Below are 23,492 nucleotides of genomic sequence, written 5' to 3'. Positions count from 1 at the left end.
AATCAGATGAGCAGCCATTATAAAAACTGGAGGGATCAATACTGGAAGTTAGTGGATGGGAGGAAACAAAAGTGGAGCTGACAACAGACATGTAGTAACCTTTGTACAGCCAGAAGACTCACTCACAGTGACTGGTAAGGATTCAGTAGTGTGGGATGCTGTTGACATTGGGGCTGGTGTCACTTTGATTCATAATAGGCTCAAAATAGGGTGATCTGAGGTAGTGTTTCAAATGGACAGATTTTTCCTAGCCACAGATATTCATATGACCATGGATTGTGGCAGGAGGAGGAGCATACCAGACCCAGGAGCTTCTATGATCCCAAAAGGAAGGTAGGTACCAAGAACAACAGTAGTAGGAGGGAAGAAGCCTCATGGAGAGGTGAATTATGATGAGATGAATAGCAAGATTACCACTAAGAGAGGGAGACATACCATTTGGGAGGAGGATCATACTTGCATACTTTTTGGACACTTTGGATTTTTTTCTTCCTTTTTACTAAAAGTGCAATGTAAAGTCTTATTTCCTTAAATAAATTCCATTTTACCTTTTAACTATATTATTTGCCTTGGGATCATTCACAGCCCATCTATGCTACTGTTTTACCTATTGCTGCCAGATATTATTAGAGTTAATTGTGGGGGTTTTATATGGGCACCTATAGACATCTGCAGGCCAGATTCAAGTAACCGTGCTGGAGGCAGCTAATTGAGTTTGAATATGTTTTGAGACTCTGTGGCAGCCCAGACAATAACACTGTACCGTCCAGTTTGCCCCAGTTTATCACATTGCGTTACCTATTTTTTCATGTTCACTTTTAGAGCAAAGGCGTAACTACGTGTATCACACAAGACACAGCAAAAACCATGCAACCACAGCTCTGCCTACTTGACTTTGTCATAACAATTATGCACAAGCAGTATGAGGCAAGGTGCATATAGTAGGATGTACTGCTTCCACTAAAATTATCCAGATTTAAATACCACCCTTAAAAAAATATTAATGAAATTTCCTTCTAATTTAAAAAATTAGGCTCTGGGGAAAGTGATACATCTGCTAGATTACACATCCTTTTGAAATGATTAGAATCTCAGCTGACAAACAAGCAATTCGAGAATATGCAAGAAATAAAACGGAAGAGTTAACACATACATTGTGATTAGTGAAACAGCTGTCTTCTTTCAAGACAAAAAAATGCTAGGAAATGCAGCCATGGGTGGCATATAGTAAGGCTCAGCTGGAATGAGCTACTGAATTCCACAGACTAATGAGATAGAAATCATATATTAACTGTAGCTGTTCTTCAAATCAAGTTCTGTGTTTGAAGAATGCCTTGAATATGTGGCAATTCCATGTACATTAATAGATAGAAAGAGGCTCCAAGACCATATGTTGCCCATGTCAGTTTTAGATTCTATAAAAATAGATTCTATAAAAATATCAAAGTAGTGAAAAGTGGGAAAACTTTTATAAGGCAGCTTCTGAAAAAGTGGGATTGCTAATTATTTAGTTCAATAAATTTATCTCTCAGGAGAAACAAATATGGTTCTTCAAGTGGCAATATGTGTATACCTACATATGGGTGCTGTGCCTTCACAGAGCATTATTCAGAACCTTCTAAATCTGTTATTTATTATTTATTTATTAATTACATTTATATCCCTCCTTTTTTCCTCCTTCAGGAACCCAAGGCAGCATACATAATCCTCCTCCTCCTCCTCCATTTTATCCTCACAACAACCCTGCGAGGTGGGTTGGGCTGAGAGTCTGTGACTGGCCCAAAGTCACCCAGTGAGCTTCCATGGCCGAGTGGCGACTAGAACCTGGATCTCCCGACGCCCAGTCTAACACTCTAGTCACTACACCACACTGGCTCTCTAGCTGCTAAAGATTTGTGGTGGGAGGCCCACCCAGGTGCTCTCACAAGGAGATGTGCCTCCTGACTTCCTGCAGGGATTGGGCCCAGTACCTCTGCAGACGCACCCCAAGAAGACATGGAAATGGATTCTGAGTCAGATGAGGAGGGGGAGGTAGAAGGCATCCTTGAGCTGGTAAAATTACAGGTGGCTGGCAAGAATAGCAATATTGGTTTAGGCTCAGCTTATAAGTGGTATTGTAGCATACTCTTATTTGTGACTGAAGCTGGTGTTTTATACTGAAACATTTCATATTTTAAAAATCAATACATTTTAAATTTTTAAATCTATAAATTTAAAATCTGGATGCCCTACTGGTTGTCATTTGTTTTGTTTTGGAGTGCTGTATCATGCACATCCCATCGCCTGCATATCAATTAATTAAGGGAGCAATCCTATGGCTGCTAGTCAGTGGCTAGACGGCCATAGGATATGTGGTTTTCCGGGAACCGACCTCAGAGCCCACACCAAGGTCGGTTCCTGGAGAACCAACCTTCCCCACATTCTGCGCTGCCTCGCAGGCCGCGCAGAACAGCCCCATGCTCCGTGCTCAAGAGGAGCGCAGAGCGGTCAAAGCAGGGCACCCTATGTGTCGTCCGGCAGCCTCCTCCCCAGCTCTGCCTTCCCTCAGCTAGACAGCCGAAATTGGCTGTGGAGCAACAAATGCAGGGCAGGAGAAGCGTGGATGGAATGATCCCCTCTGTGCTTCTCCTGCCCTGCATTGGATAGGCGGTCACCTCCAAGTTCGGAGGCGGCCACCTATCCCCATAGGATTGTGCCCTAAGTCTCACACACACACCCCTGAAAAATTCTTAGACATTCAAACACCCACCTCCAGAAAGAAACAGAATCAACCCTTTTGCAGAGGTGAAGATTTTGGGAAACTAGGAGTGGGGGAGGCTGTCAGGAGCGCTCTGGCGGCTTCTCCCAGTAGATTTCAATAGCCAACTCAAGACACAGACGAAAGGATTTATTTTCAAAGCTTTAATCTTTTTACAACTTAATTACTCTTTCAGATGCTAATCACCAGCGACTAAGCAAGGAACAGCAGGGTAGCCTAAGTTTCAAGTAGTCAGTTGATCCCTGTTTGAAAGAGAGTCACTTGAAGACCCAGAACTTATGGGCTAGGGAGAGATCCTCCCTCTTTCCCTTGGGTCCATGGGAGGCATCCCTTGCTTGCGCGCCAAACGGGCGCTACGCCTCCTTTCTGCGCCCTTCATCACTCGTCGCTCTTTGCATCTGCGTCAACCATCTAAGAAGCCCCCCTCCCGCATTCCCTCACTACCCAGGTCACTATCTATCTCTGGAATGCTGGCAGGAGGAATCTCTGCCAGGTGCTGAGCCTGTGAGGGATGAGCTGGCCCCTCTCTCATGGATAGCTGTTCCTCCTCAAAATCCGAACTGCTCTGAGGCTCTCTGGGCTCAGTTTCCACCCTGACAGAGGCCAAGCTTTACCTAGATATACACTAGGTATACACTTCCCCATTTTGATGTCACAGTATAAATGGAGGTGGTGAAAAAATGGGCAAAGGCATGTTTAGACAATCATGTTTAGATATGTAATATGAAAACAACGAGAATGAAAATAAAATAAATATTATATAGTTTATATGCATGAATTAAATGGTATCTCTTACATTATTTGTGTTAATAGCTTACCTTGAAGTAATGCAGCAATTTGGAGTGATTGCTGTGATGGATGCTCTTTAAGAATATCTAAAACAGTTCTACCTAAACTGTCCTTTATGTTTGCATCAATTCCTGAAATAGAAAAATATGATGTACTATGTAACAGCACTATAAAAATATGATGTGCTATGTACTTAACAGCACAATCCTAACCCCCACATCTGCTGGCTGAAGGAGGGTGGAATGTGGTGGACAAAGTCCTCTGGTAGAGAGGAGGTCACCAGCAGGGAGACAGAGAGAGACTATATAAAAGCCTCAAGGAGACAGTGATAAGACCGCTCTTAAAGAAGCCCTCCTTGGATCCTCAAGTTCTGAACAACTTTCGCCCAGTCTCAAATCTGCCATTTTTGGGCAAGGTGATTGAGCGGGTGGTGGCGGTGCAGTTGAAGGCACACTTGGAAGAAGCTGACTATCTAGACCCATTTCAGTCAGGCTTCAGGCCTGGGCATGGGACAGAAACGGCCTTGGTCGCCTTGGTAGATGATATGAGGAGGGCTCTGGATAGGAGTGAATGCTCCTTCCTTGTTCTCCTCGACCTCTCAGCGGCTTTTGATACCGTTGACCACGGTATCCTCCTGGACCGCCTGGAGGGGTTGGGAATTGGGGACACCGTAATCCGGTGGTTCCGGTCCTTCCTCTCCGGCAGGTACCAGAGGGTAGCACTGGGAGAGAAGGTTTTGGACCCGTGGCCACTTACTTGTGGGGTGCCACAGGGTTCCATCCTCTCCCCGATGCTATTTAACATCTATGTGAAGCCGCTGGGGGCTATCATCAGGAGCTTTGGGGTGCAGTGTCATCAATATGCGGATGACATGCAGCTCTACCTCTCGTTCAAATCTTCACCAAGGTTGGCCGTAGAATCCCTGTCCAAATGTCTGGAGACGGTAAGTGGCTGGATGGGGAGGAATAAGCTGAAGCTGAACCCTGACAAGACCGAGGTACTTTTGGTGGGAGACAAGAAGAGGCTGGGGGATGTTGACCTGGTGTTGAATGGGGTACGGCTATCCTTGAAAGACCAGGTCCGCAGCCTGGGGGTCATTTTGGACTCCCAGCTGTCCATGGAGGCTCAGGTGTCAGCTGTGAGCCGGACAGCGCTGTATCAACTCCATCTGATACAGCGGCTGCACTCCTTCCTTCCCGACCATCTGCTCCCATCGGTAGTACATGCCCTGGTCTCCTCTCGTTTAGACTACTGTAATGCACTCTACGTGGGGTTACCCTTGAAGACGGTTCGGAAACTGCAGCTGGTACAGAACGCGGCGGCTCGCCTGATTAAAGGCAGCCGCCGGCGAGATCACATCACTCCAGTGCTGAAGGAGTTGCACTGGTTACCAGTTGTTTTCCGGGCCAAATTCAAGGTGTTGGTTTTGACCTTTAAAACCCTATATGGTTCCGGCCCAGCCTATCTTAAGGAGCGCCTCCGGCAGCACCAGACAGGCCGCTTAACAAGATCAGCCTCGGATGGCCTTCTGTCTGTCCCATCAGCCAGGACAGCTAGACTGGTGGGGACAAGGGAGAGGGCCTTTTCTGTGGTGGCCCCCACTCTGTGGAACTCCCTCCCTAGGGAACTCCGTCATGCCCCCTCTTTAATGAGCTTCCGTCGTGCATTAAAAACGTGGTTGTTCAGGCAGGCATTTGGGGTGGGTTAGGGTATTTTAGGAAATGTTTTTATTGTAGAATTTCATTGTTTTAAACTGTTTTATTGTATGTTGTACATCGCCCAGAGTGGCTGGGTGACCAGCCAGATGGGCGATTAATAAATTTAATAATAAATAAATAAAAGCCAATTGGCTACAGAAATTTGAATACTGTTCTTTTACATTCCTTTACCATAAAATATAAGTAACCTTTGCTATACAGTGCCTACAGGATACCTAAAATTCTGAAATGCTCTCCGATGACAGTAGCTATTCACAAGCCTTAACATCAATAGATCCATTTAATAGGTTTTGCTTCTACTAAAGGAAGATACGTTATTGATCCGGGCTTATACCTTTCATTCCGCAGGAACCTTATTGACATCTGACATGAATCAAGTTCAGAGAAGAATAAGAGAGCAATCCTACGGGACCATAGGATTGCTAGTTAAATCCTGTTAAATCAGAAGTTAAATCCTTCTGAGGTTGGAATCAGCACTCTGACCTCAGAAGGGGGAGTCAGAGATCTGACCCCCACCCCCTTGCAGCTGGCATGGAGAGAACTGTGCCAGCCACTTCTCCGAGGTTGGAAATTCAACCTCGGAGAGGGGGGAAAGGCAGCATTCTGGTGGACAGGGAGGGGAGGAGACTGGAGACCAGGATTTATCCCAAGCCTCCTCCAGCTTCTTTCCCTCCCCCTCCGAAGCATCCTTGCTAGACGAGCTGAAAAGCCTGTCTAGCAAAAATGCAAGAGATCAGAGGATGGGGAGGCAAAGATTGTTGCAGCCATTTCTCCCGCCTTGCTAGTTCCAGCCTGGCAGGGCACAGGAATCTCAGAAGCCTCCAGGTTCAGAGGACTGCACCCCAAATAGCACGTTTTGAAATTAGGAAATTGGAGACAAATTAGAATTTGGAGAATAATTATTATTTACCTGTTTCTAGGAGAATGCGTACCACATCCACCTTTCCAAACAAAGCTGCTTCATGTAATGCACTCCCTTTTTCTGTCTGGAAAAGAATCAGTTAAAGATAATCTAAAATATCATACAATCTTTTTAACTCAAACAATTAGAAAAAGTATTAATGATCACTATTAACCACAGGATGCAACATTAACCTATAACCACAGGATGCAGAATAACTGACTGACAGCACAATTGTATGGGCTATTACTCTTATGTATGTCCCAGTGAGTTCAGTGGGAGTCACTCCTCTGTAAGTAGTGATAGCACCAAAATATATACCTGGGGAATTGTCCAGATGGTAATGCTTGCTGGTATCTGAACTGAACACATTTCCCAAGAGGTTATTCTCTTGCTTGGGAAAGCAAATCAGCTTTTGGTCTTATATTAAGCAGATCAAGTACCCAAAGGTAGCTGCTTTGTAGGCACGTGCAATAAGTTAACTCACATCCTATTGAAACTCAATGATTGCTATGAAACTAATATAATTTACAAAACAATACTGTGTTCCTTGAATAAATCATATCTGTGCACCATTCTCAGTCAAAAATCCTACATATGAAATGTACACATGATTAATCCCTAAAAACCCCCTGTAACTTTGATACCATTTCAGTTGCAAGAAATTGTTCTCAGTTTGGACTCGTGCCAATTCAAATTAGTGTGTGTTCTGTTCAATATTGGCAGGCTTTTTCACAAAATTGCCAATTTGACTCAACAGATTCATATATGAACTGAACATTTTTTATTCCTTTGTTTTTGTATTCCATTGTCATCTATTTTTAAAAAATAATTTTGAGAATTCTGCATCACAGAAACCATTACTAAATAAAGTACATTTGTTACCTAAGAAAAGCACTACATAGGAAACTGACACATTTGGTTTATGCTGCAAAGTATGCCTATATAGCTCTAGTTAATGTTATTGCCTAGCCGGCCTCTTTCAGTCTACTCCAGTAGCCTACTCCAGACACAGACAAAGGATGCTTTTCAAGGCTTTATTCTTTTTACAACTTAATAACTCTATCACCAGCGACTAAGCTATGAACAGTAGAGTAACCTATGCCCCGGGTTGGAAACAGTTGGTCCCCGTTTGAACGAGAATCACTTGCAGACCCTGAACTTATGGGCTAGGGAGAGTCCCTCCCCTTTTCCCTTGGGTCCTCTGGACGCAACTGTTGCTCGCGCGCCAAACTGGCGATACGCCTCCTTTCCGCGCCCTCCATAGCTTGTCGCTCTTTGAGTCTGCGTCGAGCATCCAGCCAGCCCTCCTCCCACGCTCTTTCACTCCCAGGACCGCTACCTATGTCTGGAATGCCGGCAGGAGGAATCTCTGCCAGCTGCAGGGCCTGGGAGGGAAGAGCGTGCTCCTCTCCCACGGATGGCTGTTCCTCCTCAGAATCAGAACTGCTGTGAGGTTCTATGGGCTCAGTGTCCACCCTGACATCATCCCCGCTCCCATGAGGGCTCCCCCCCGGGCTTGTGGGGGTACAGCTAGTGGAAACGCCTCAGCAGCAACGCAGCATGTACATATTCCACGGGTTCCCAGGATCGCTCATCTGGCCCGTACCCCTTCCAGTCCACCAGATATTGCAGGCGTCCACGAGAAAGGCGGGAATCCAGAATCTCCGCGACCTCAAACTTCTCCTCCCCCTCCACCAGAACTGGCGGTGGCGGGGGGGGGGGAGCTGGTCGAGCGATGAGGGTCACCAGAAACCGGGGGGACAGCAAGGACTGATGAAAAACAGGATGGATCTTCATGGAGGGGGGGAGAGCCCGGTGAAAAGCAACAGGGTTAATCTGGGCAGTAATCTGGAAAGGCCCCGTGCGATGAGGCATGAGCTTCCTTGCAGGCAAGTGAGAGGGGAGGTAGTGGGTGGACAACCAAACCCAGTCCCCCAGTTGCAGAGACAGACCGGCTGGTGCCGTCGGTCCGCAGAGGACTTGTAGGCTGTCTTGGCTTGCTCGAGGGAGTCCCGTAAGAGGTGGTGTACTGCTCTCAACTCCTCTAAAAAGTCGTGGGCCGCCAGCACCGAAGAGGGAGCTAAGGTAGACGGGAAAGCCTTGGGGTGGTAACCAAAATTGGCAAAAAATGGAGTTTGGCGGGTGGAAGCATGGCAGGCATTGTTATAAGCAAATTCCGCGAGAGGCGGCAAGGAAAACCAGTCATCTTGCTGGTAATTGACATAACAGTGCAAATATTGCTCCAGAGTCGCATTGGTGCACTCGGTCTGACCGTCCATCTGCGGATGGTGGGCGGAGGAAAGATGGAGTGTCACATGTAGAAGCCCAAGCAGCTCCCTCCAGAAATGGGCAGTGAATTGGGCCCCCCTATCTGAAATGAGACCCTCGGGCCATCCGTGGAGCTGGAAATCATGCACCAAAAACAGCTCCGCCGTCTCCCTGGCTGTGGGCAACCCAGAGCAGGTGATGAAATGGGCCATCTTAGAAAACAAATCCACCATCACCAGAATGGTGGTCTTACCGTGTGAGGGAGGCAAGTCAGTGATGAAATCAAGGCAGAGCAGTTTCCAAGGTCCTGAGGGGGTAGGCAGGGGGTGAAGCAAGCCTGTGGGCTTGCCTGAGGGGGCCTTCACCCGCTGGCAGGTTGGGCAGGAGGCGACATAGGACTTGGCGTCCCGACACACACGAGGCCACCAAAAATCCAACGTCACTCCGTGCAGGGTCTTGGCGACACCAAAATGCCCAGCGGTGGGGGAGTCGTGGCACTGATGGAGGACCTTCTCGCAGAGGGGTCTAGAAGGCACATAGACCCGGCCAGAATGGTAAAGCAGGCCACCTCGCAAAGAGAAAGGGGTAGGGTGGGGGGGGACAGAGGCTAGCCCCAATTCCTCCACCTTTGTGCGAACAAAAGCATCCTGAGCCTGTGCAGAGTGAAGGAGCTCCTCCCAAGAGTGAGGCACCGCAGCTGCCGCCAGGCTCTGGAGGGGAAGAATCAGAGAGGGGGGGGATTTCCCTCACCCCCTGGCTGGAGGTCTGGCTTATGAGAAAGAGCATCCGCTTGTAGGTTGTCGGAGGCCTTCACATGGCAAATCTTAAGGTGGAACTGGGGAAAAAAAGCGACCACCTAATCTGCCTCTGGTTTAAGGCACGGGCTGTCTGAAGATGTTCGAGGTTGCGATGGTCAGTTCTAATTTCAACTGGGTGCTGTGCCCCCTCTAGAAGATGTTGCCAGGTCTCCAAAGCGGACTTGATGGCCAACAGTTCCTTCTCCCAGATGGTATAAGATGGTAGCTGAAGAACTGCCAGAAACAGATGAGGAGGGAGAGGAAAAGGTTAAGGCCTGGACTGGGACAGGCGCCTCCTCCAGGAGGCAATGCTCCCAGCAGTAGGGAGATGCAAACTCCACCTGCTGAAGCCCCCAAGAAATCTGAGGATTATGCTTAGAGAGTCAGGTAATACCCAGCACGATTGGGTATAGGGGAACCTCAGCCAAGTGAAACTGAATCAGCTCAATGTGGGACTGGGTGCACAGAGTGAGTGGAATTGTAATACGGGTCACCGCGCCCAAAGGGAGAGAATGCCCATCGATGGTCTCCACTGTCAAGGGGGCAGGAAGGGGCAGGGTAGGAATCTTGTGGAAGAGAGCGAACGTTTCATCCATGAAACTTGTCATAGCTCCAGAGTCCACCAAAGCCAGGGCTTCCACCCCACCCCACTGAGAGGAGCGTAGGTGAACCAGCAATAGCAGATGGGAGGGTGGGGGGGTTGCGGAAGGCACCCACCCAGTGGGGAACCGACCCCCACACTGGAAGCCCCCAACAGGCTTGGAGGGCAGTCCAGTCAGGCCTGGGGATGAGGAGGAGAAGGAGGGGGAAGGAGAGAAAGGGGAGGCAGAGGAGCTGCAGATCTAACACGGCAGGTCTTGGCGAAATGGCCCCGTTTTCCACACTGAAAGCAGCAGCACTCAGCTCACCGGCGCTCAAGCTCCTCTAGCAGCAGCGGGGCTCGGGTAGCTCCCAGCTGCATCGGGGTCTCCTCCGCCCCCACCACAGGGGCAGGGGGGCAGGAAACGTGGGGGAATGGGAGGAGGGAAATCTCGGCCCCCGGAGCCCTGCCGGGTCTGCCAGTGCCCCTCCAGCTGACTATCTATCTGGAGGAAGGTCTGGATGAGGTCCTCCAAAGTCGTCGGGCTGGGCGTGCGCGCCAACTCGTCCAAGAACTCGTCGTTTAAACCGTCCAAAAACTGACCCACCAGCGGGGCATCATTCCACTGTAAATCCTGCATCAGCAAGCGAAAAGTTGTCACATAGCTGGAAACTTAGTCTTGCCCTGCCTGAGGCGGCGAATCTTCCGAGAAGCCACAAATACAAATCTGTTTAAAATACAGATTTTAAACAGCAAAGCTAAAGGTCTAGAAAGCTAAAATGCTAAAATGCCTGGGAAAATAAATGGCTTATTAAATCAAACAAGGAGGGGATGTCCAGCTGGGTCCAGGAGGTTGTAAATTCCTCCTTGAGAGAGGGAGTGGTGCTGGCCTCTTTAAAAGAGGTGGTAATCAGACCACTCCTGAAAAAGCCTAACCTGGACCTGGAGGATGTTAACAATTATAGGCTAGTGGCCAACATCCCCTTCTTGGGCAAGGTGCTTGAGCAGGCGGTTGTAGGACAGCTCCAGACACTGTTGAATGAAACGGATTATCTAGATCCATTTCAATCGGGCTTCAAGCCTGGTTTTGGAACAGGAGCTGCCTTGGTCGCCCTGTGGGATGACCTCTGCCAGGAGAAGGGCAGGGGGAGTGTGACCCTGTTGATTCTCCTGGACCTCTCAGCAGCTTTCGATACCATCGACCATGGCATCCTTCTGGATAGGTTGTCTGGGTTGGGAGTAGGAGGCACTGCACTACAGTGGTTCCACTCCTACTTGGATGGCTGATTCCAGAAGGTGGTGCTGGGGGATTATTGCTCTGTGCCATGGCAATTGTGCCATGGGATTCCACAGGGCTCTATTTTATCCCCTACACTGTTTAACATCTACATAAAACCGCTGGGGAAGGTTATCCGGAGGTGTGGGCTGAGGTGCCATCAATATGCGGATGACACCCAGCTCTATCTCTCTTTCTCATCAAACCCAGGTGAGGCAGTGGCTGTTTTGAATCAGTGCCTGGGCATGGTAATGGACTGGATGAGGGCCAGTAAACTGAAACTCAATCCAGACAAGATGGAGGTACTGCTAGTGGGTGGTTCATCTGCCCGACTAGGTGATATTCTGGAGGGGGTTGCACTCCCCCTAAAGGATCACGTTCGTAGTTTGGGGGTGCTCTTGGATCCAGAACTGTCACTGGCACAGGTGAACTGAGTGGCACGGAGCACTTTTTATCAGCTTAGGCTGGTATACCAACTACACCCTTATCTGGACAGAGATAGCCTAGCTAGTTATCCATGCTCTGATAACTTCTCATCTGGATTACTGCAATGCGTTATACGTGGGGCTGCCTTTGAAAACGGTCCGGAAACTTCAGCTGGTCCAAAATAGGGCAGCAGGATTGTTAACAGGGACTGGCCAGCGAGCTCATATTATGCCAGTACTTTTTCAGCTGCACTGGCTGCCAGTCCATTTCCAGTCCGAATTCAAAGTGCTGGTATTAACATTTAAAGCCCTTAATGGCTTACGGCCAGGTTATCTGAAGGGTCACCTCCTCCCATACGTGCCTGCCCAGACCTTAAGATCATCGTCAGCGGCCCTTCTCCGTGAGCCCCTGCCAAAGGAAGTGAGGCGGTTGGCTACTAGGAGGAGGGCTTTTTCTGCTGTGGCACCCCGGCTCTGGAATGAGCCCCCTAGTGAGGTTTGCCTTGCACCTACATTGTATTCCTTTTGGCGCCAGGTGAAGACCTTTTTATTTTCCCAGGCATTTTAGCATTTTAGCTTTCTAAACTTGTAGCTTTGCTGTTTTAAATCTGTATTTTAAACTCCTGCACTGCTGCTAGGTTTTATTGTGGTTGTATTATTATATTGTGGTTTTAATATTCTATATATTTTAAATTCTTTTATTGTGTGCTGTTTGGTTTTAATTTTTGTGAACCGCCCAGACAGCTTCGGCTATTGGGCGGTATAGAAATGAAATAAATAAATAACCAGTAGAATGGACAAGAACAGAAGAATTGCTATATGAGCTGCCTCCTAATGTATATTCTTCACCCTCTGCTGCAGATTCTCCACCACCACCTACATCAGACCCAGTAACAATACTGCCAGTGCCAAAATCACACTTCAGCCAGCAACATAAAGCAACTTATACTGTTGTGCATATGATTGCTATGTCACCTCCTGATGTCACAGGTAACTGGGTCAGGTAACCGGAGTTAGTAAGTCAGTTCCTCATATTTCTTATCTCCTTTGGAGGAGTGGGATGGCAGTGGGCTGTCCTGAAGCTAGGTTGGAGAAGATTCCTTCTGACACCTGAGTTCTGCCCCCAAACTGAAAGGGAACTGGGGCCTCTTGATACCCTGGATCAGCCCCCTCTGTCTTCCTCTTTTTCCTAGCAGCTTCCTCTGTGTCCTCTTCCTCCTCATAAGGCAAATACTTTTCTGGGCTTTCTTTCACTCTCGTCTGAGGACAGAACTTCTTTTCTGCACTGGGAGGCTTGGGTGTCCACTTTGCTTCCCTGGCTGTTGATGGACTTGAAATTACTCCTTCCTCTTCTTTAGGTCAATCCTCCATCCTCTCTCTAACATTACTCTCCCAGCTGACTGGCCTCTTTTTTATTTCCCTTTCCTGCTCTGTTTCCTTGCCTTGCCCCCTTAAACAACTCCAGCTTGCTTCTGGGGTTGATTCCTTGTCAGTGAACTCTTCCCTCTCCTCCTAGTCTCTGCTCTGCAATAGGATTAGCTGACTCCCTGACCAGTTAGCAGTTTCCCAGTCAGCATCACTGCCTTTGGAAAAGACTTTTGGAAGCTGCCACCAGTCTGTGATGGGTTCCTTGTCCCATGATCGGAGAAAGTGCCGTGAGGTGAATTCTTGTAGTGGTAACAGAGTATAATACAATTCTTCCTCTGTGTTTGAAATAATATATGTAGTTTGAGGCATCTAGAAGGTTTAATGGGATTGCTTACTGTGAATATTTTTGGAAAAAATGCTTCTTTCCAAAAAATTGTGTAAGAGTGTATGTATATGTGCATGTATGCTTGTGTGTGTGTGTGTTTAATTACATTTATATCCCGCCTTTTTTCCTCCAAGGAACCAAGTCTGCTTACATGATCCTCCTCCTCTCCATGTTATCCTGTTACCTTTGTTTCTGTGTATTGTGTTTTTGTTCATTAACAAAACCAAAAAGGAATTAATGACTATTCTTAATAACACCATGACCAGTCACCATCATCATTTCAGAACCATTATTTCATACATTATGTTCCTGCCTAACATTCTCTTCCTATGTGCCCCTTGTACCAAGCAAACCCAATGTTAATTTATTACTTTGACTGTCTTCCTAAATCCTTTACTTTTGTTTTGCTTTTAAAAACCCCCATCATGTTTGATATTTATAATTTCTATTATGTTAAACAGAAAGATCTGCAAGACTGCAAGACAGTGGTAAAAAAAAACAACTATATTTCAGGGTGTTTTATCCATAAGTAGGCAGCAAGGGGGTGTTATGGCCAGACTATCTGCTACGGAGAACAAGCTGGGAAGTCTTCAAATTCAGTACGAGTTGCAGTTAAACACTGTGCCAGAAACCCCACATACTCCGAGCTGCATTCCTACTATGGAATCCTCTGCTGGGGTTGGCCATACAGCAGAATCTAGTTTCTCAGTCTCCACTGAAAACTTTTGTAATGGTTCACTTCCATTCGGTGACTGCCATGCTTGGCTCCTTTGTTTGTGTTATTTGTAGTTCCCTAATGACTTCCATGGAAGAACAGGAATGCCCAAAATGCGAACATACTGAATGGGCCAGCATGATTAGTTTCTTCATTTTCAGTAAAGCTGTACATAGTGCTGATAATACATCCAAGTTTAGACAGTGCATAATGCACTGAACATGTGTCATTCTGCTCTCAAAGACTGATTTTATGTCGTTTGATCCATTATCAGAGGATGTGCATCCCAATTCCAACTGAACCGGAGTAAGCCACTTATCAAGTACTTACTTCTTTCACGTTTTTTGAAATTTTTTTTTGCATTGTGCACGCCAGAAAACAACTGAAATAGTACAGTAGCGTTCCTTCTTTTTGTTCTATGTTTTGAAGTACTGGAAACCCATTGAGTTCCAGTACTCAGCCTTCGTTTGGTTACTTGTCCAACTATCACTAGTTATATCCACTGTCCCACAGCATTTCTCAAATCTGAAGACATTTCTTTCTTAATGCCATTTTCCAGAGCAGGAAGTAGATGTTTGGAAAAATAGTAAAGGCTTGGTACTTTCCAATGTAAATCAACCCTGAGTGCTCATTGGAAGGACAGATAATGAAGCTGAAGCTCCAATATTTTGGCCACCTAATGCGAAGAGAAAACTCCCTGGAAAAGACCCTGATGCTGGGAAAGACTGAAGGCAAAAGGAGAAGGGGACGGCAGAGGATGAGATGGCTAGATAGCATCACGGATGCAATGAATATGAACTTGAGCACGCTCCGGGAGAGAGCGCAGGACAGGAAGGCCTGGCGTGCTATGGTCCATGGGGTCACGAAGAGTCGGACACAACTGAACGACTGAACAACAACAACAACAACAACTTTCCAATGTGGAGCAAGAGAGAGACAAAATCAAGAAATGCTTCATCTTCCACAGCTGGAAATGGCAACATTGAATGAGCAATGTACTCTGAAAAAGAATGATTTAACTCTGTCCCAAGAGTTCTCTCTCACTTTCTGTAACACATTAGTGATACAGTTCTTTTCACAGGATTTCCTTGAGCTGTTGTTGATAGCACCAACCCTTGATGGTAGCAGAGGATGATATAGTGAACTCAGTGGCATGGAGCACTTTTTATCAGCTTAGGCTGGTATACCAACTATGCCCTTATCTGGACAGAGATAGCCTAGCTACAGTTATCCATGCTCTGATAACTTCTCATCTGGATTACTGCAAAGCGTTATACATGGGGCTGCCTTTGAAAACGGTCCGGAAACTTCAGCTGGTCCAAAATAGGGCAGCAAGATTGTTAACAGGGACTGGCCCGCGAGCTCATATTACGCCAGTACTTTTCCAGCTGCACTGGCTGCCAGTCCATTTCTGGGCCCGATTCAAAGTGCTATTATTAACATTCAAAGCCCTTAATGGCTTGGGGCCAGGTTATTTGAAGGGTCACCTCCTCCCATATGTGCCTACCCGGACATTAAGATCATCCTCAGTGGCCCTTTTCCATGAGCCCCTGCCACAGGAAGTGAGGCGGGTGGCTACTAGGAGGACGGCTTTTTCTGCTGTGGCACCCCGGCTGTGGAATGAGCTCCCTAGTGAGGTTCGCCTGGCACCTACACTGTATTCTTTCTGGCAGCAGGTGAAGACCTTTTTATTTTCCCAGGCATTTTAGCATTTTAGCTTTCTAGACCTTTAGCTTTGCTGTTTAAAATCTGTATTTTAAATCCCTGCATTGCTGCTAGGTTTTATTCTGGTTGTATTGTTATACTGTGGTGTTAATGTTTTATATATTTTATATTGTTTTATTGTGTGCTCTTTGGTTTTAATTTTTGTGAACCACCCAGAGAGCTTCGGCTATTGGGCAGTACAGAAATGAAATAAATAAAATATAAATAAATAAATAAATAAATAAAGCTCTAGATGCCTTTGCGCTGGAGTTATAGCTACTTTCCTGCAACCACCCTCCTTCCTTAGACCTTTGTTCTACATTGGCTACAAATAACAAAGTACGTGTCATCTTCAAGGCAGCTGAAGTACTTCCAGATATATGATGCATTTCTATGCTGAGTTTTAGGGATTTTGTTTGTGGAATAACAATCTGTATTTGGATTGTTCAAACACACAACCTCTTGATACAACATTGAAAGTTTGCCCATCATAGTGAGCAATGTCATTATGGCAACTTGTATGTATTTCTCCTTCCACAACATTTTGAGAATTACTATGGAGAACGATAGGTGGACAATTACCAATAACTTGCTGTGTGTCAGGGTTGGAACTGAGCCCATAGAGCCCCAAAGCAGCTCTGATTCTGAGGAAGAGCTACAACCTGTGGGAGAGGAGCCCACTCGTCTCTCAGAGGCGCAGCTGCAGAGAGAGCCCCCCCCCCCCAGTTCGCATTCCTGAGAGAGATAGTGACCATGGCAGCGAAAGAGCGGGAGAGTGGCTGTTGCTAGACACAAGGCGCCGGTGCGAGGTGGAGGGCTCAGCCCGCTTGGCGCTCCGGGAACGGCTGCATCCCAATGCCCCACGGGTAAGGACGGGAGCCTCCCCTCCTAACCCGTAAGTTTCAGAGCTTTTCCCGCCCTTCTCCAAACGGGGACCAACTGCGTACATGGAGCTTAGGTTACTTTGCTATGATACAGTTCCTTGCTTAGTCGCTGGCAATTAGCATCTGAAAGAGTCATTAGGATGTAAAGGAATAAAGCCTTGGAAAGAATCCCTTTTGCCTGCGTCTTGTTTTGGCAACCGGAGGGAACTTTAAGAGGCAGCTAGGGCGCTCCTGACACTATGTTTCATCTACACAAGTTGTTGTTTTAGAAAACAATCAATTATATCATGATCATCCTGAACCTCACTATCCTGCTTTATAATCACATAAATTGAATTGCCATCATATGGTGGTACTGGTGAATCTTCCTCCTCGTGCAGCACCTTTCTTGGTGAATCTTTAAGGATTTGATGCACACTGTTTTATGGTCCTTGGCAGCCTCATCACAAGCATGCCTGGGCAGCTGTCTCTGCATTTCTGGTCTGCCTTCCTCAATTTCAGGATCCTCAGTTCTCAAAGAAGGGCTGCTTCTTTCTGCAAGGATGTCTTTAACTGCATCACTAGGAGGCTCCTCTTCATTAACATCACTCAATTCAGGATGGATTCTCTGTCCTCTATCACTGTCCCTATTCTCAGTCCAGTCCAAGCATGTATGCTGCCCTGGTTTTTTTCCCTGAGGATGATGAATTAATTGTCTTCTCAGTTGCAACAGAAACATCTCTCACAGCAAAATAGACTGTTTTTTCCCCCAGTCTGCCCTCTCTATTTCATTATCAGGATTCCTTGAAGCAAAACAATATTTATTTAATTCTCAAGAACTGACATCAACACTAGCAGGTCCAGAATTTACATCTGTCTGACCAAGTGCAAGTGTCTTCCTTACAGCATGGATCTTACTTTGTGCTTCTTCACAACATGCATGTATCAAAGGAAGGTGATACTTCTTTCTAGCAATACTTTGACTTTTATTGAATTTAACCTGTGCATAGCCATGAACTCAGAGCCTTATGAGTCCTCTTTCCTGATGCAGCCATTTTCTCATTAATGATTTTCTCTTTCTGCCCCCAGTAACTACTTCTTGACATGCTTCTTCCACTTGCAAGCTCTTGTAAATATTTTTATGTTAACCTCCATCTATTTATTTACCTGTAATGCATGTAACAATAAATTGTAAAAACTCTCTGAAATACTACATGAATTGTATTGTACCAACACTGTGGTACAAATTGTTACTGCAAAAGTATACAGCAACGTTCCAGTAAAATACCTATTGCAACAGCAGTATGAATTGGCCTGAAGTGAACAGTATGTATTGATTTGTGTTAAATAAGGTCCATGCTATACATAACACTTAACTAGGATATGTGCAAAGGACAAGCTCAAAGTTAGATGAAATACATGGAGAGGAACATGACAATTTACCATAACAGAACCATCATTTGAATTACTGTAATGAGAGTGTTATTTTCTCCTAAGCACAATGAAAAAGTGTTCCACTACTCTCATATAATAAGGCAAATAATCATGCAATTATTAATTCATGCATAGAAGAAAAGTTGAAATAGCCACAATATTTATGCAAGATGTGTAAAACAACATACTGTAATCACAAATGAACTGACATAGCAGTAGATATGATATTAACACTGTTAAGGAAGGCATATTTTTTGGAGCAGAGATTTAACAGAAATGTGTTAGTCAGTCATTCATCATAAATGAAAGCTTACTGTGTAGGTTTACTCACTCATGTACAGAGTGTAACAGACCATAGCCAGATGGAATTTCTGTACAGCAGATGTCATCACAGTACTGAAGCAGAGATATGGTCCACTAGATGGTTTCCTGTGGAACTACCCACCAAGGAATGATAAAGGACCTCCCTGAGCAGAACAGTCATCGCATCAAGGAATGACGTGCACAGGTTAAGGTTCTCGTTGGTCATGTTTGTATGCACAACGTGCCAACTCTGACAAATGTGGCTGAATGGATGTCTTTACATATAAATAGACATACAGTCTTCATCTTGGTGTGGGGCAGACCTATAAGCATTGTTAATAATGTAAGAATTAGACAAATTTGTTGGCAAGCCTGCCCCTGGTGTAAATCCTGCTGTTGGAGGGGGTAAGCATGTGGAAAAACGTTGCAAAACAGGTTCTACAGTTTTAAACCCACTCCCACGAGTAAGAGTTATAATGCTGCTAGATTGGAAGACACATGTATTTGTAACACCTGCAAGCACTGAAAAAAAAAGTCTTAAAAGTAGCTTGGGAAAAAGCAGAATACTGAGAGAGAAATAATGACAGGACAATCGGTTGGGGAGTCGTGTGCTTTCTGCATTACAGTACTGGGATAAAACATTAGTGTAGATTGGCTCACAGCAAATAGTGACGGAATTTTGTTCTCCTGGTAACAACTTTGCTTTAAGAGTATTTCTTTTTAGAGCAATGTAAGGAAGAGTTCTGCCTTTGGAAGAAGGGTTGTTTGTGCTGCAGATTTGATAGAAGAGACTAACTATATCTATAAGACTCTACTACTACTGTATAAAGCCTGAAGGACACTACCAGGAACTTTGCTATAGATCTGGTCTCTCTGAAAATTTAATTGGTCTGGAAACTAGAAAATTTTGTTTCCAAGGGGAAATTATCAAGTCTTTGGGGCATACAGCACTACAACTCTGAGAAAAATCAGCAATGTGTCATACTGTGTTTTAACTATCATTCAGAAAGCCTTAGGATTCCCACCTAGAAGACTCTAAGTCCAATTTTTCCTCTGATAGCTCTTCTACAAAGAAAATAATCCCAAAGAAATTATCAATACTGCCCCATGAAGGTTTGCTATTTGACCTACCAGAGAGAAAGGACCACAAATAGGACCCAACTTGGGATATGAGAACATGCAGAATGAAGAGACAACTCGCTGTCAGGAGCGCCCTGGTGGCCTCTTTCAGTAGACTCCAATAGCCAACTCAAGACACAGACGAAAGGATTCTTTTCAAAGCTTTAATCCTTTTACAACTTAATGACTCTTTCAGATGCTAATCACCAGCGACTAAAGCAAGGAACAGCACAGTGGCCTAAGCTTCGAATAGGCGGTTGATCCCCGTTTGAAAGAGAGTCACTTGAAGACCCAGAACTTATGGGCTAGGGAGAGATCCTCCCTCTTTCCCTTGGGTCCATGGGAGGTGGCCGTTGCTTGCGCGCCAAACGGGCACTACGCCTCCTTTCCGCGCCCTCCATAGCTCATAGCTCTCTGCATCTGCGTCGAGCATCTAGCAAGCCTTGTTCCTGCACTTTCTCACTGCTAGGATCACTATCTAACTCAGGAATGCCGGCAAGAGGAATCTCTGCCAGCTGCTGTGCCTGTGAGGGATGAGCTGGCTCCTCTCCCATGGATTGCTGTTCCTCCTCAGAATCAGAACTGCTCTGGGGCTCTATGGGCTCAGTTTCCACCCTGACACTCATCTAGAATGAAGGAATAAATGATCTTGAAGCCACAAGACTTACTGGGCTTTGAATATAACGGTGGCTTTGGCCAAGATCTCTGGCAGTCTGGTATCTTCATTATTTATTGTGCCTTTTTCTATTTCCCCTTCAGAAATTGAAGCAATAAACTAAAATTTAAAAGCCTTGCTTGAATAGCCTGAATTATTGTTATTCAGGATATTTATCATCTTAGTTCAGTTTTGGGTGGAAAGGTGCATATCAGTCAACCACTACTGTTGCTCTTCACAACAATAAATAATATATTACTCAACATGCCCTACCTCTAGGCACACTAGAAAAAAATTCTAATTGAGGGGAGAAGCAGCAGCAGATCCTGCCCAAACCTCTAGATGGTGCTGTACTATAGGACTGTAAACAACCCATGGATAGGGATGTACAAAACCCCCCTTACCTGGCTCTGCTGGGTTCCGCTGGGGGGGGGGAGGCGCTCCGTCCCTCCCCCCAGAATCCTGGCTGGCCAGCTCCGCTCCGTGGGGATTCCGCAGAGCTGCCGGCAGGCTCCGCCAGCAGCTGGACATCCGGCCACTGGCTAGCAGGGACGCAAATGGCGGCGGCCGTAGCTGCCGCCATTTGTGTCCTTGTATTCAGCCGTGATAGGCTATGTAAAGACTTAGGTAGCCTATCACGTCTGGGTAAAAAAAAACACGTATGCAAATGGCGGCGGCTACGGCTGCCGCCATTTACGTTCCCTATTTTTGGTTGTCTTAGTCTACGTAAATATTTACATAGACTAAGACGGCGAAACTAAGGGGGAACGCAAATAGCATAGCGGACGCTATTTGCGTTCCCCTTTATTTTCACCGTCTTAGTCTATGTAAATATTTATGTAGACTAAGACAACCAAAAATAGGGAATGCAAATGGCGGCGGCCGTAGCCGCGTTGTTGTTTTTTTTACCCAGATGTGATAGGCTACGTAAGTCTTTACGTAGCCTATCACGAATGGGGGGGGGGGGAAGACTGCAAATGGCGGCGGCAGCCGGTCGGAAGACCAGCCGCCGCCGCCTCCTCCGCCGAAGCCACCGCTGGAGCCGCCACCGTCCGTAACATCCACCCCAGGTGAGTCTCATCCCGGGGGGGATTCGCAGGGCGGCAGCAGGCCGTTCTGCCACGGAGTTCGGGGGGCCGAATACACTGGCATTCGGCCTCACCAAGATTCGTGGCGGAATTCTCTGACATCCCTACCCACGGAGAACTTACTAAATACCTGATGGGAAGAGGTTTTATTGACATCAGTCACACTATGGCTACAGCGTTCTGCACAAACTGATTTGCAATGCATTTTTATACTCTGCATGCTACCTTACAAAAATGTTTTATCAGTGTAAAATATGACTGAACATAAAAGACTCTCCATACATAACTAGAACAGGTTGTCACTGTTGTCAGTTCTGACACAGATGACCTGCTGGAAGGAAAGGAGGAAAAATGGTGTCAGCATTCACTCCACAACCACCCAACATGTGATTGGAGCTGTCAGAAGTGACTGATGGCAGCACCATAATCCATTTGATAGTGCTGGTATACTGTAGTAGTACTAGGTACAACTTACTTCACTCCCCCAGTTCAATGTACTTTTATTCACATAAGAACAGATCCAGAAACGTGATCTTGCAGAAACTGGTTTCGGCTCATGGATTGTGCTTTAGCAGAGCAGCATTTATTGTTCCCCCACTAATCAGCAATTTGATAGTTAAAAATTAAGTTACTTTCAGTACAATCTTCCACTGTACCCAGTATTAACCATAATCAGCAGTAATTAAAAAAATTAAATTGATTGAAAACTAGAAAAACAAATAACTCAAGCAGTTCTAAAATGTAAAATGGCAAATAAAGTATTATTTAAGAAGTAGGGGCCATTATAGCTTGACTAAAAATTGGACTTCTATAAAATAAGTATTAGCAAATAAATTACACCAATATTCAAAACTCAGTCAGTGGTGTTATAGGAAAACCACCTATGCGTGATTATTTCAAGCAGCAATATTAGTAGAAGTATTATTATTTAATACTTATTTAGTAGCTACAGTGTTCTAGACACATTTCACAATAAATAAAGCACATCCAGTGTGAAAGAAAAAGGTTGCAAACTTTGTGAGTTTATTTTAGTAAGGCTGCAATCCTATATCCACTTACCTAGGAGTAAGCTCCATTGAACTCATTGGGACTTACTACTGAGTAGACATGTATAGGATTGCATTGTAAGCATAATATTGAAAGTGGATGGGTAAAGCAAAAGCCAAAACTTGGCATTTACTGCTTTTGATGAAATGTTTTATATAATCTTGTTGACATAAAGGTTAAAAGCATTTTCTATTGAAGGCAAAAAAGGTAAAATGGCCTATGAGAAGTCCAATCAGTAATATATTAACACCTGCTAGAAATATGGAATTCCTCCCTGGCTGCAGCTCTTGTGTTTTATGAGGACATTACTTAGAAGATGTAATCGTGCTACATTTTGTGGTTTTAATTGTTGTGAACCGCCTAGAGAGCTCCAGTTATTGGGCAGTATAGAAATGTAATAAATGACAAAAATATTTTCAATATAATATTCTGCTTCTTTTGCAAAACAACATTCCTGCAGCCTTTTCTCCATTTTTACTTCCTGGGAATGCAAAAACCCCTCTGTACTGCAATACTTTAAAAGATAGTTATCATTTATTACTTTCCATCACCCAACAAATGATAATAATTTGACTCAGATATTATTATTATTATTATTATTATTATTATTAATAATAATGATAATAATGATGATGATGTGTATTACATTTCTGTACTGCCCCACAGCCGAAGCTCTCTGGGTGGTTTACAAAAGGTAAAACATTAAAATACAATATACTAAGTTTAAAAGCCATTTATATAAAAGCATACAATTATATTATAATAGAAGAGGCAGTATTAAACAGTGGGCAATGGAAAGCAATGGTTTTTCCACATTTCACATATCTTAGCTATTTATTTAGTTAGGATCCAGAAGTCCATTTTGGGGGCCACACATTGAATCTTACGGCACAATCCTATAGGGATAGGCATCTGCCTCTGAATTTGGACGCGACCGCCTATCCAATGCAGGGCAGGACCAGTGCAGAGGGGATCTTCCCCTCCTTGCTTCAGCTGCCCTGCATTCATGGCTAGGCAGCCGATTTCGGTTGTCTAGCTGCAGGAAGTCGGAGCAGGAGAAGGAGGGGGCGGACACCAGACGACTCATAGGAAGCGTTGGAAAGGCATCCAAGGTCGGTTCCCAGGAACCAACCTATCCTATGGCCATCTAGCCGCTGACTAGTGGCCATAGTATTGTGCCCTTAGGCTCCCCATCCCTAAACCATCCCCTGCAGTGCTCAACAAGCTGCTCCTTAAACTCTCAGAAATTCTGGAAGAGGCCTCTAATACAGCACAAGGTCAGGAAAAATACTCCAA

General features: G+C 45.4%; 1 protein-coding gene across 1 annotated transcript in view; it reads right to left on the bottom strand.

Moving 5' to 3' along the window:
- The window catches only part of ANKS1B (ankyrin repeat and sterile alpha motif domain containing 1B), a 578,800-nt gene that overhangs the window by 510,317 nt on the left and 44,991 nt on the right, over positions 1-23,492 (bottom strand). The window contains exons 5-6 of the mRNA XM_084810203.1: positions 6,176-6,251; positions 3,577-3,678 (exon numbers count right to left, since the gene is read on the bottom strand). Of these exons, the coding sequence (XP_084666329.1) occupies positions 3,577-3,678; positions 6,176-6,251 (178 nt within the window). The remainder of the gene's footprint in view (positions 1-3,576; positions 3,679-6,175; positions 6,252-23,492) is intronic.

This window comes from Heloderma suspectum, chromosome 7, assembly GCF_057233095.1.
Source record: "Heloderma suspectum isolate Gila_16-S chromosome 7, 16-S_ref, whole genome shotgun sequence".
NCBI lineage: Eukaryota > Metazoa > Chordata > Lepidosauria > Squamata > Helodermatidae > Heloderma > Heloderma suspectum.
This window is presented reverse-complemented; position numbering and strand designations above follow the sequence as displayed.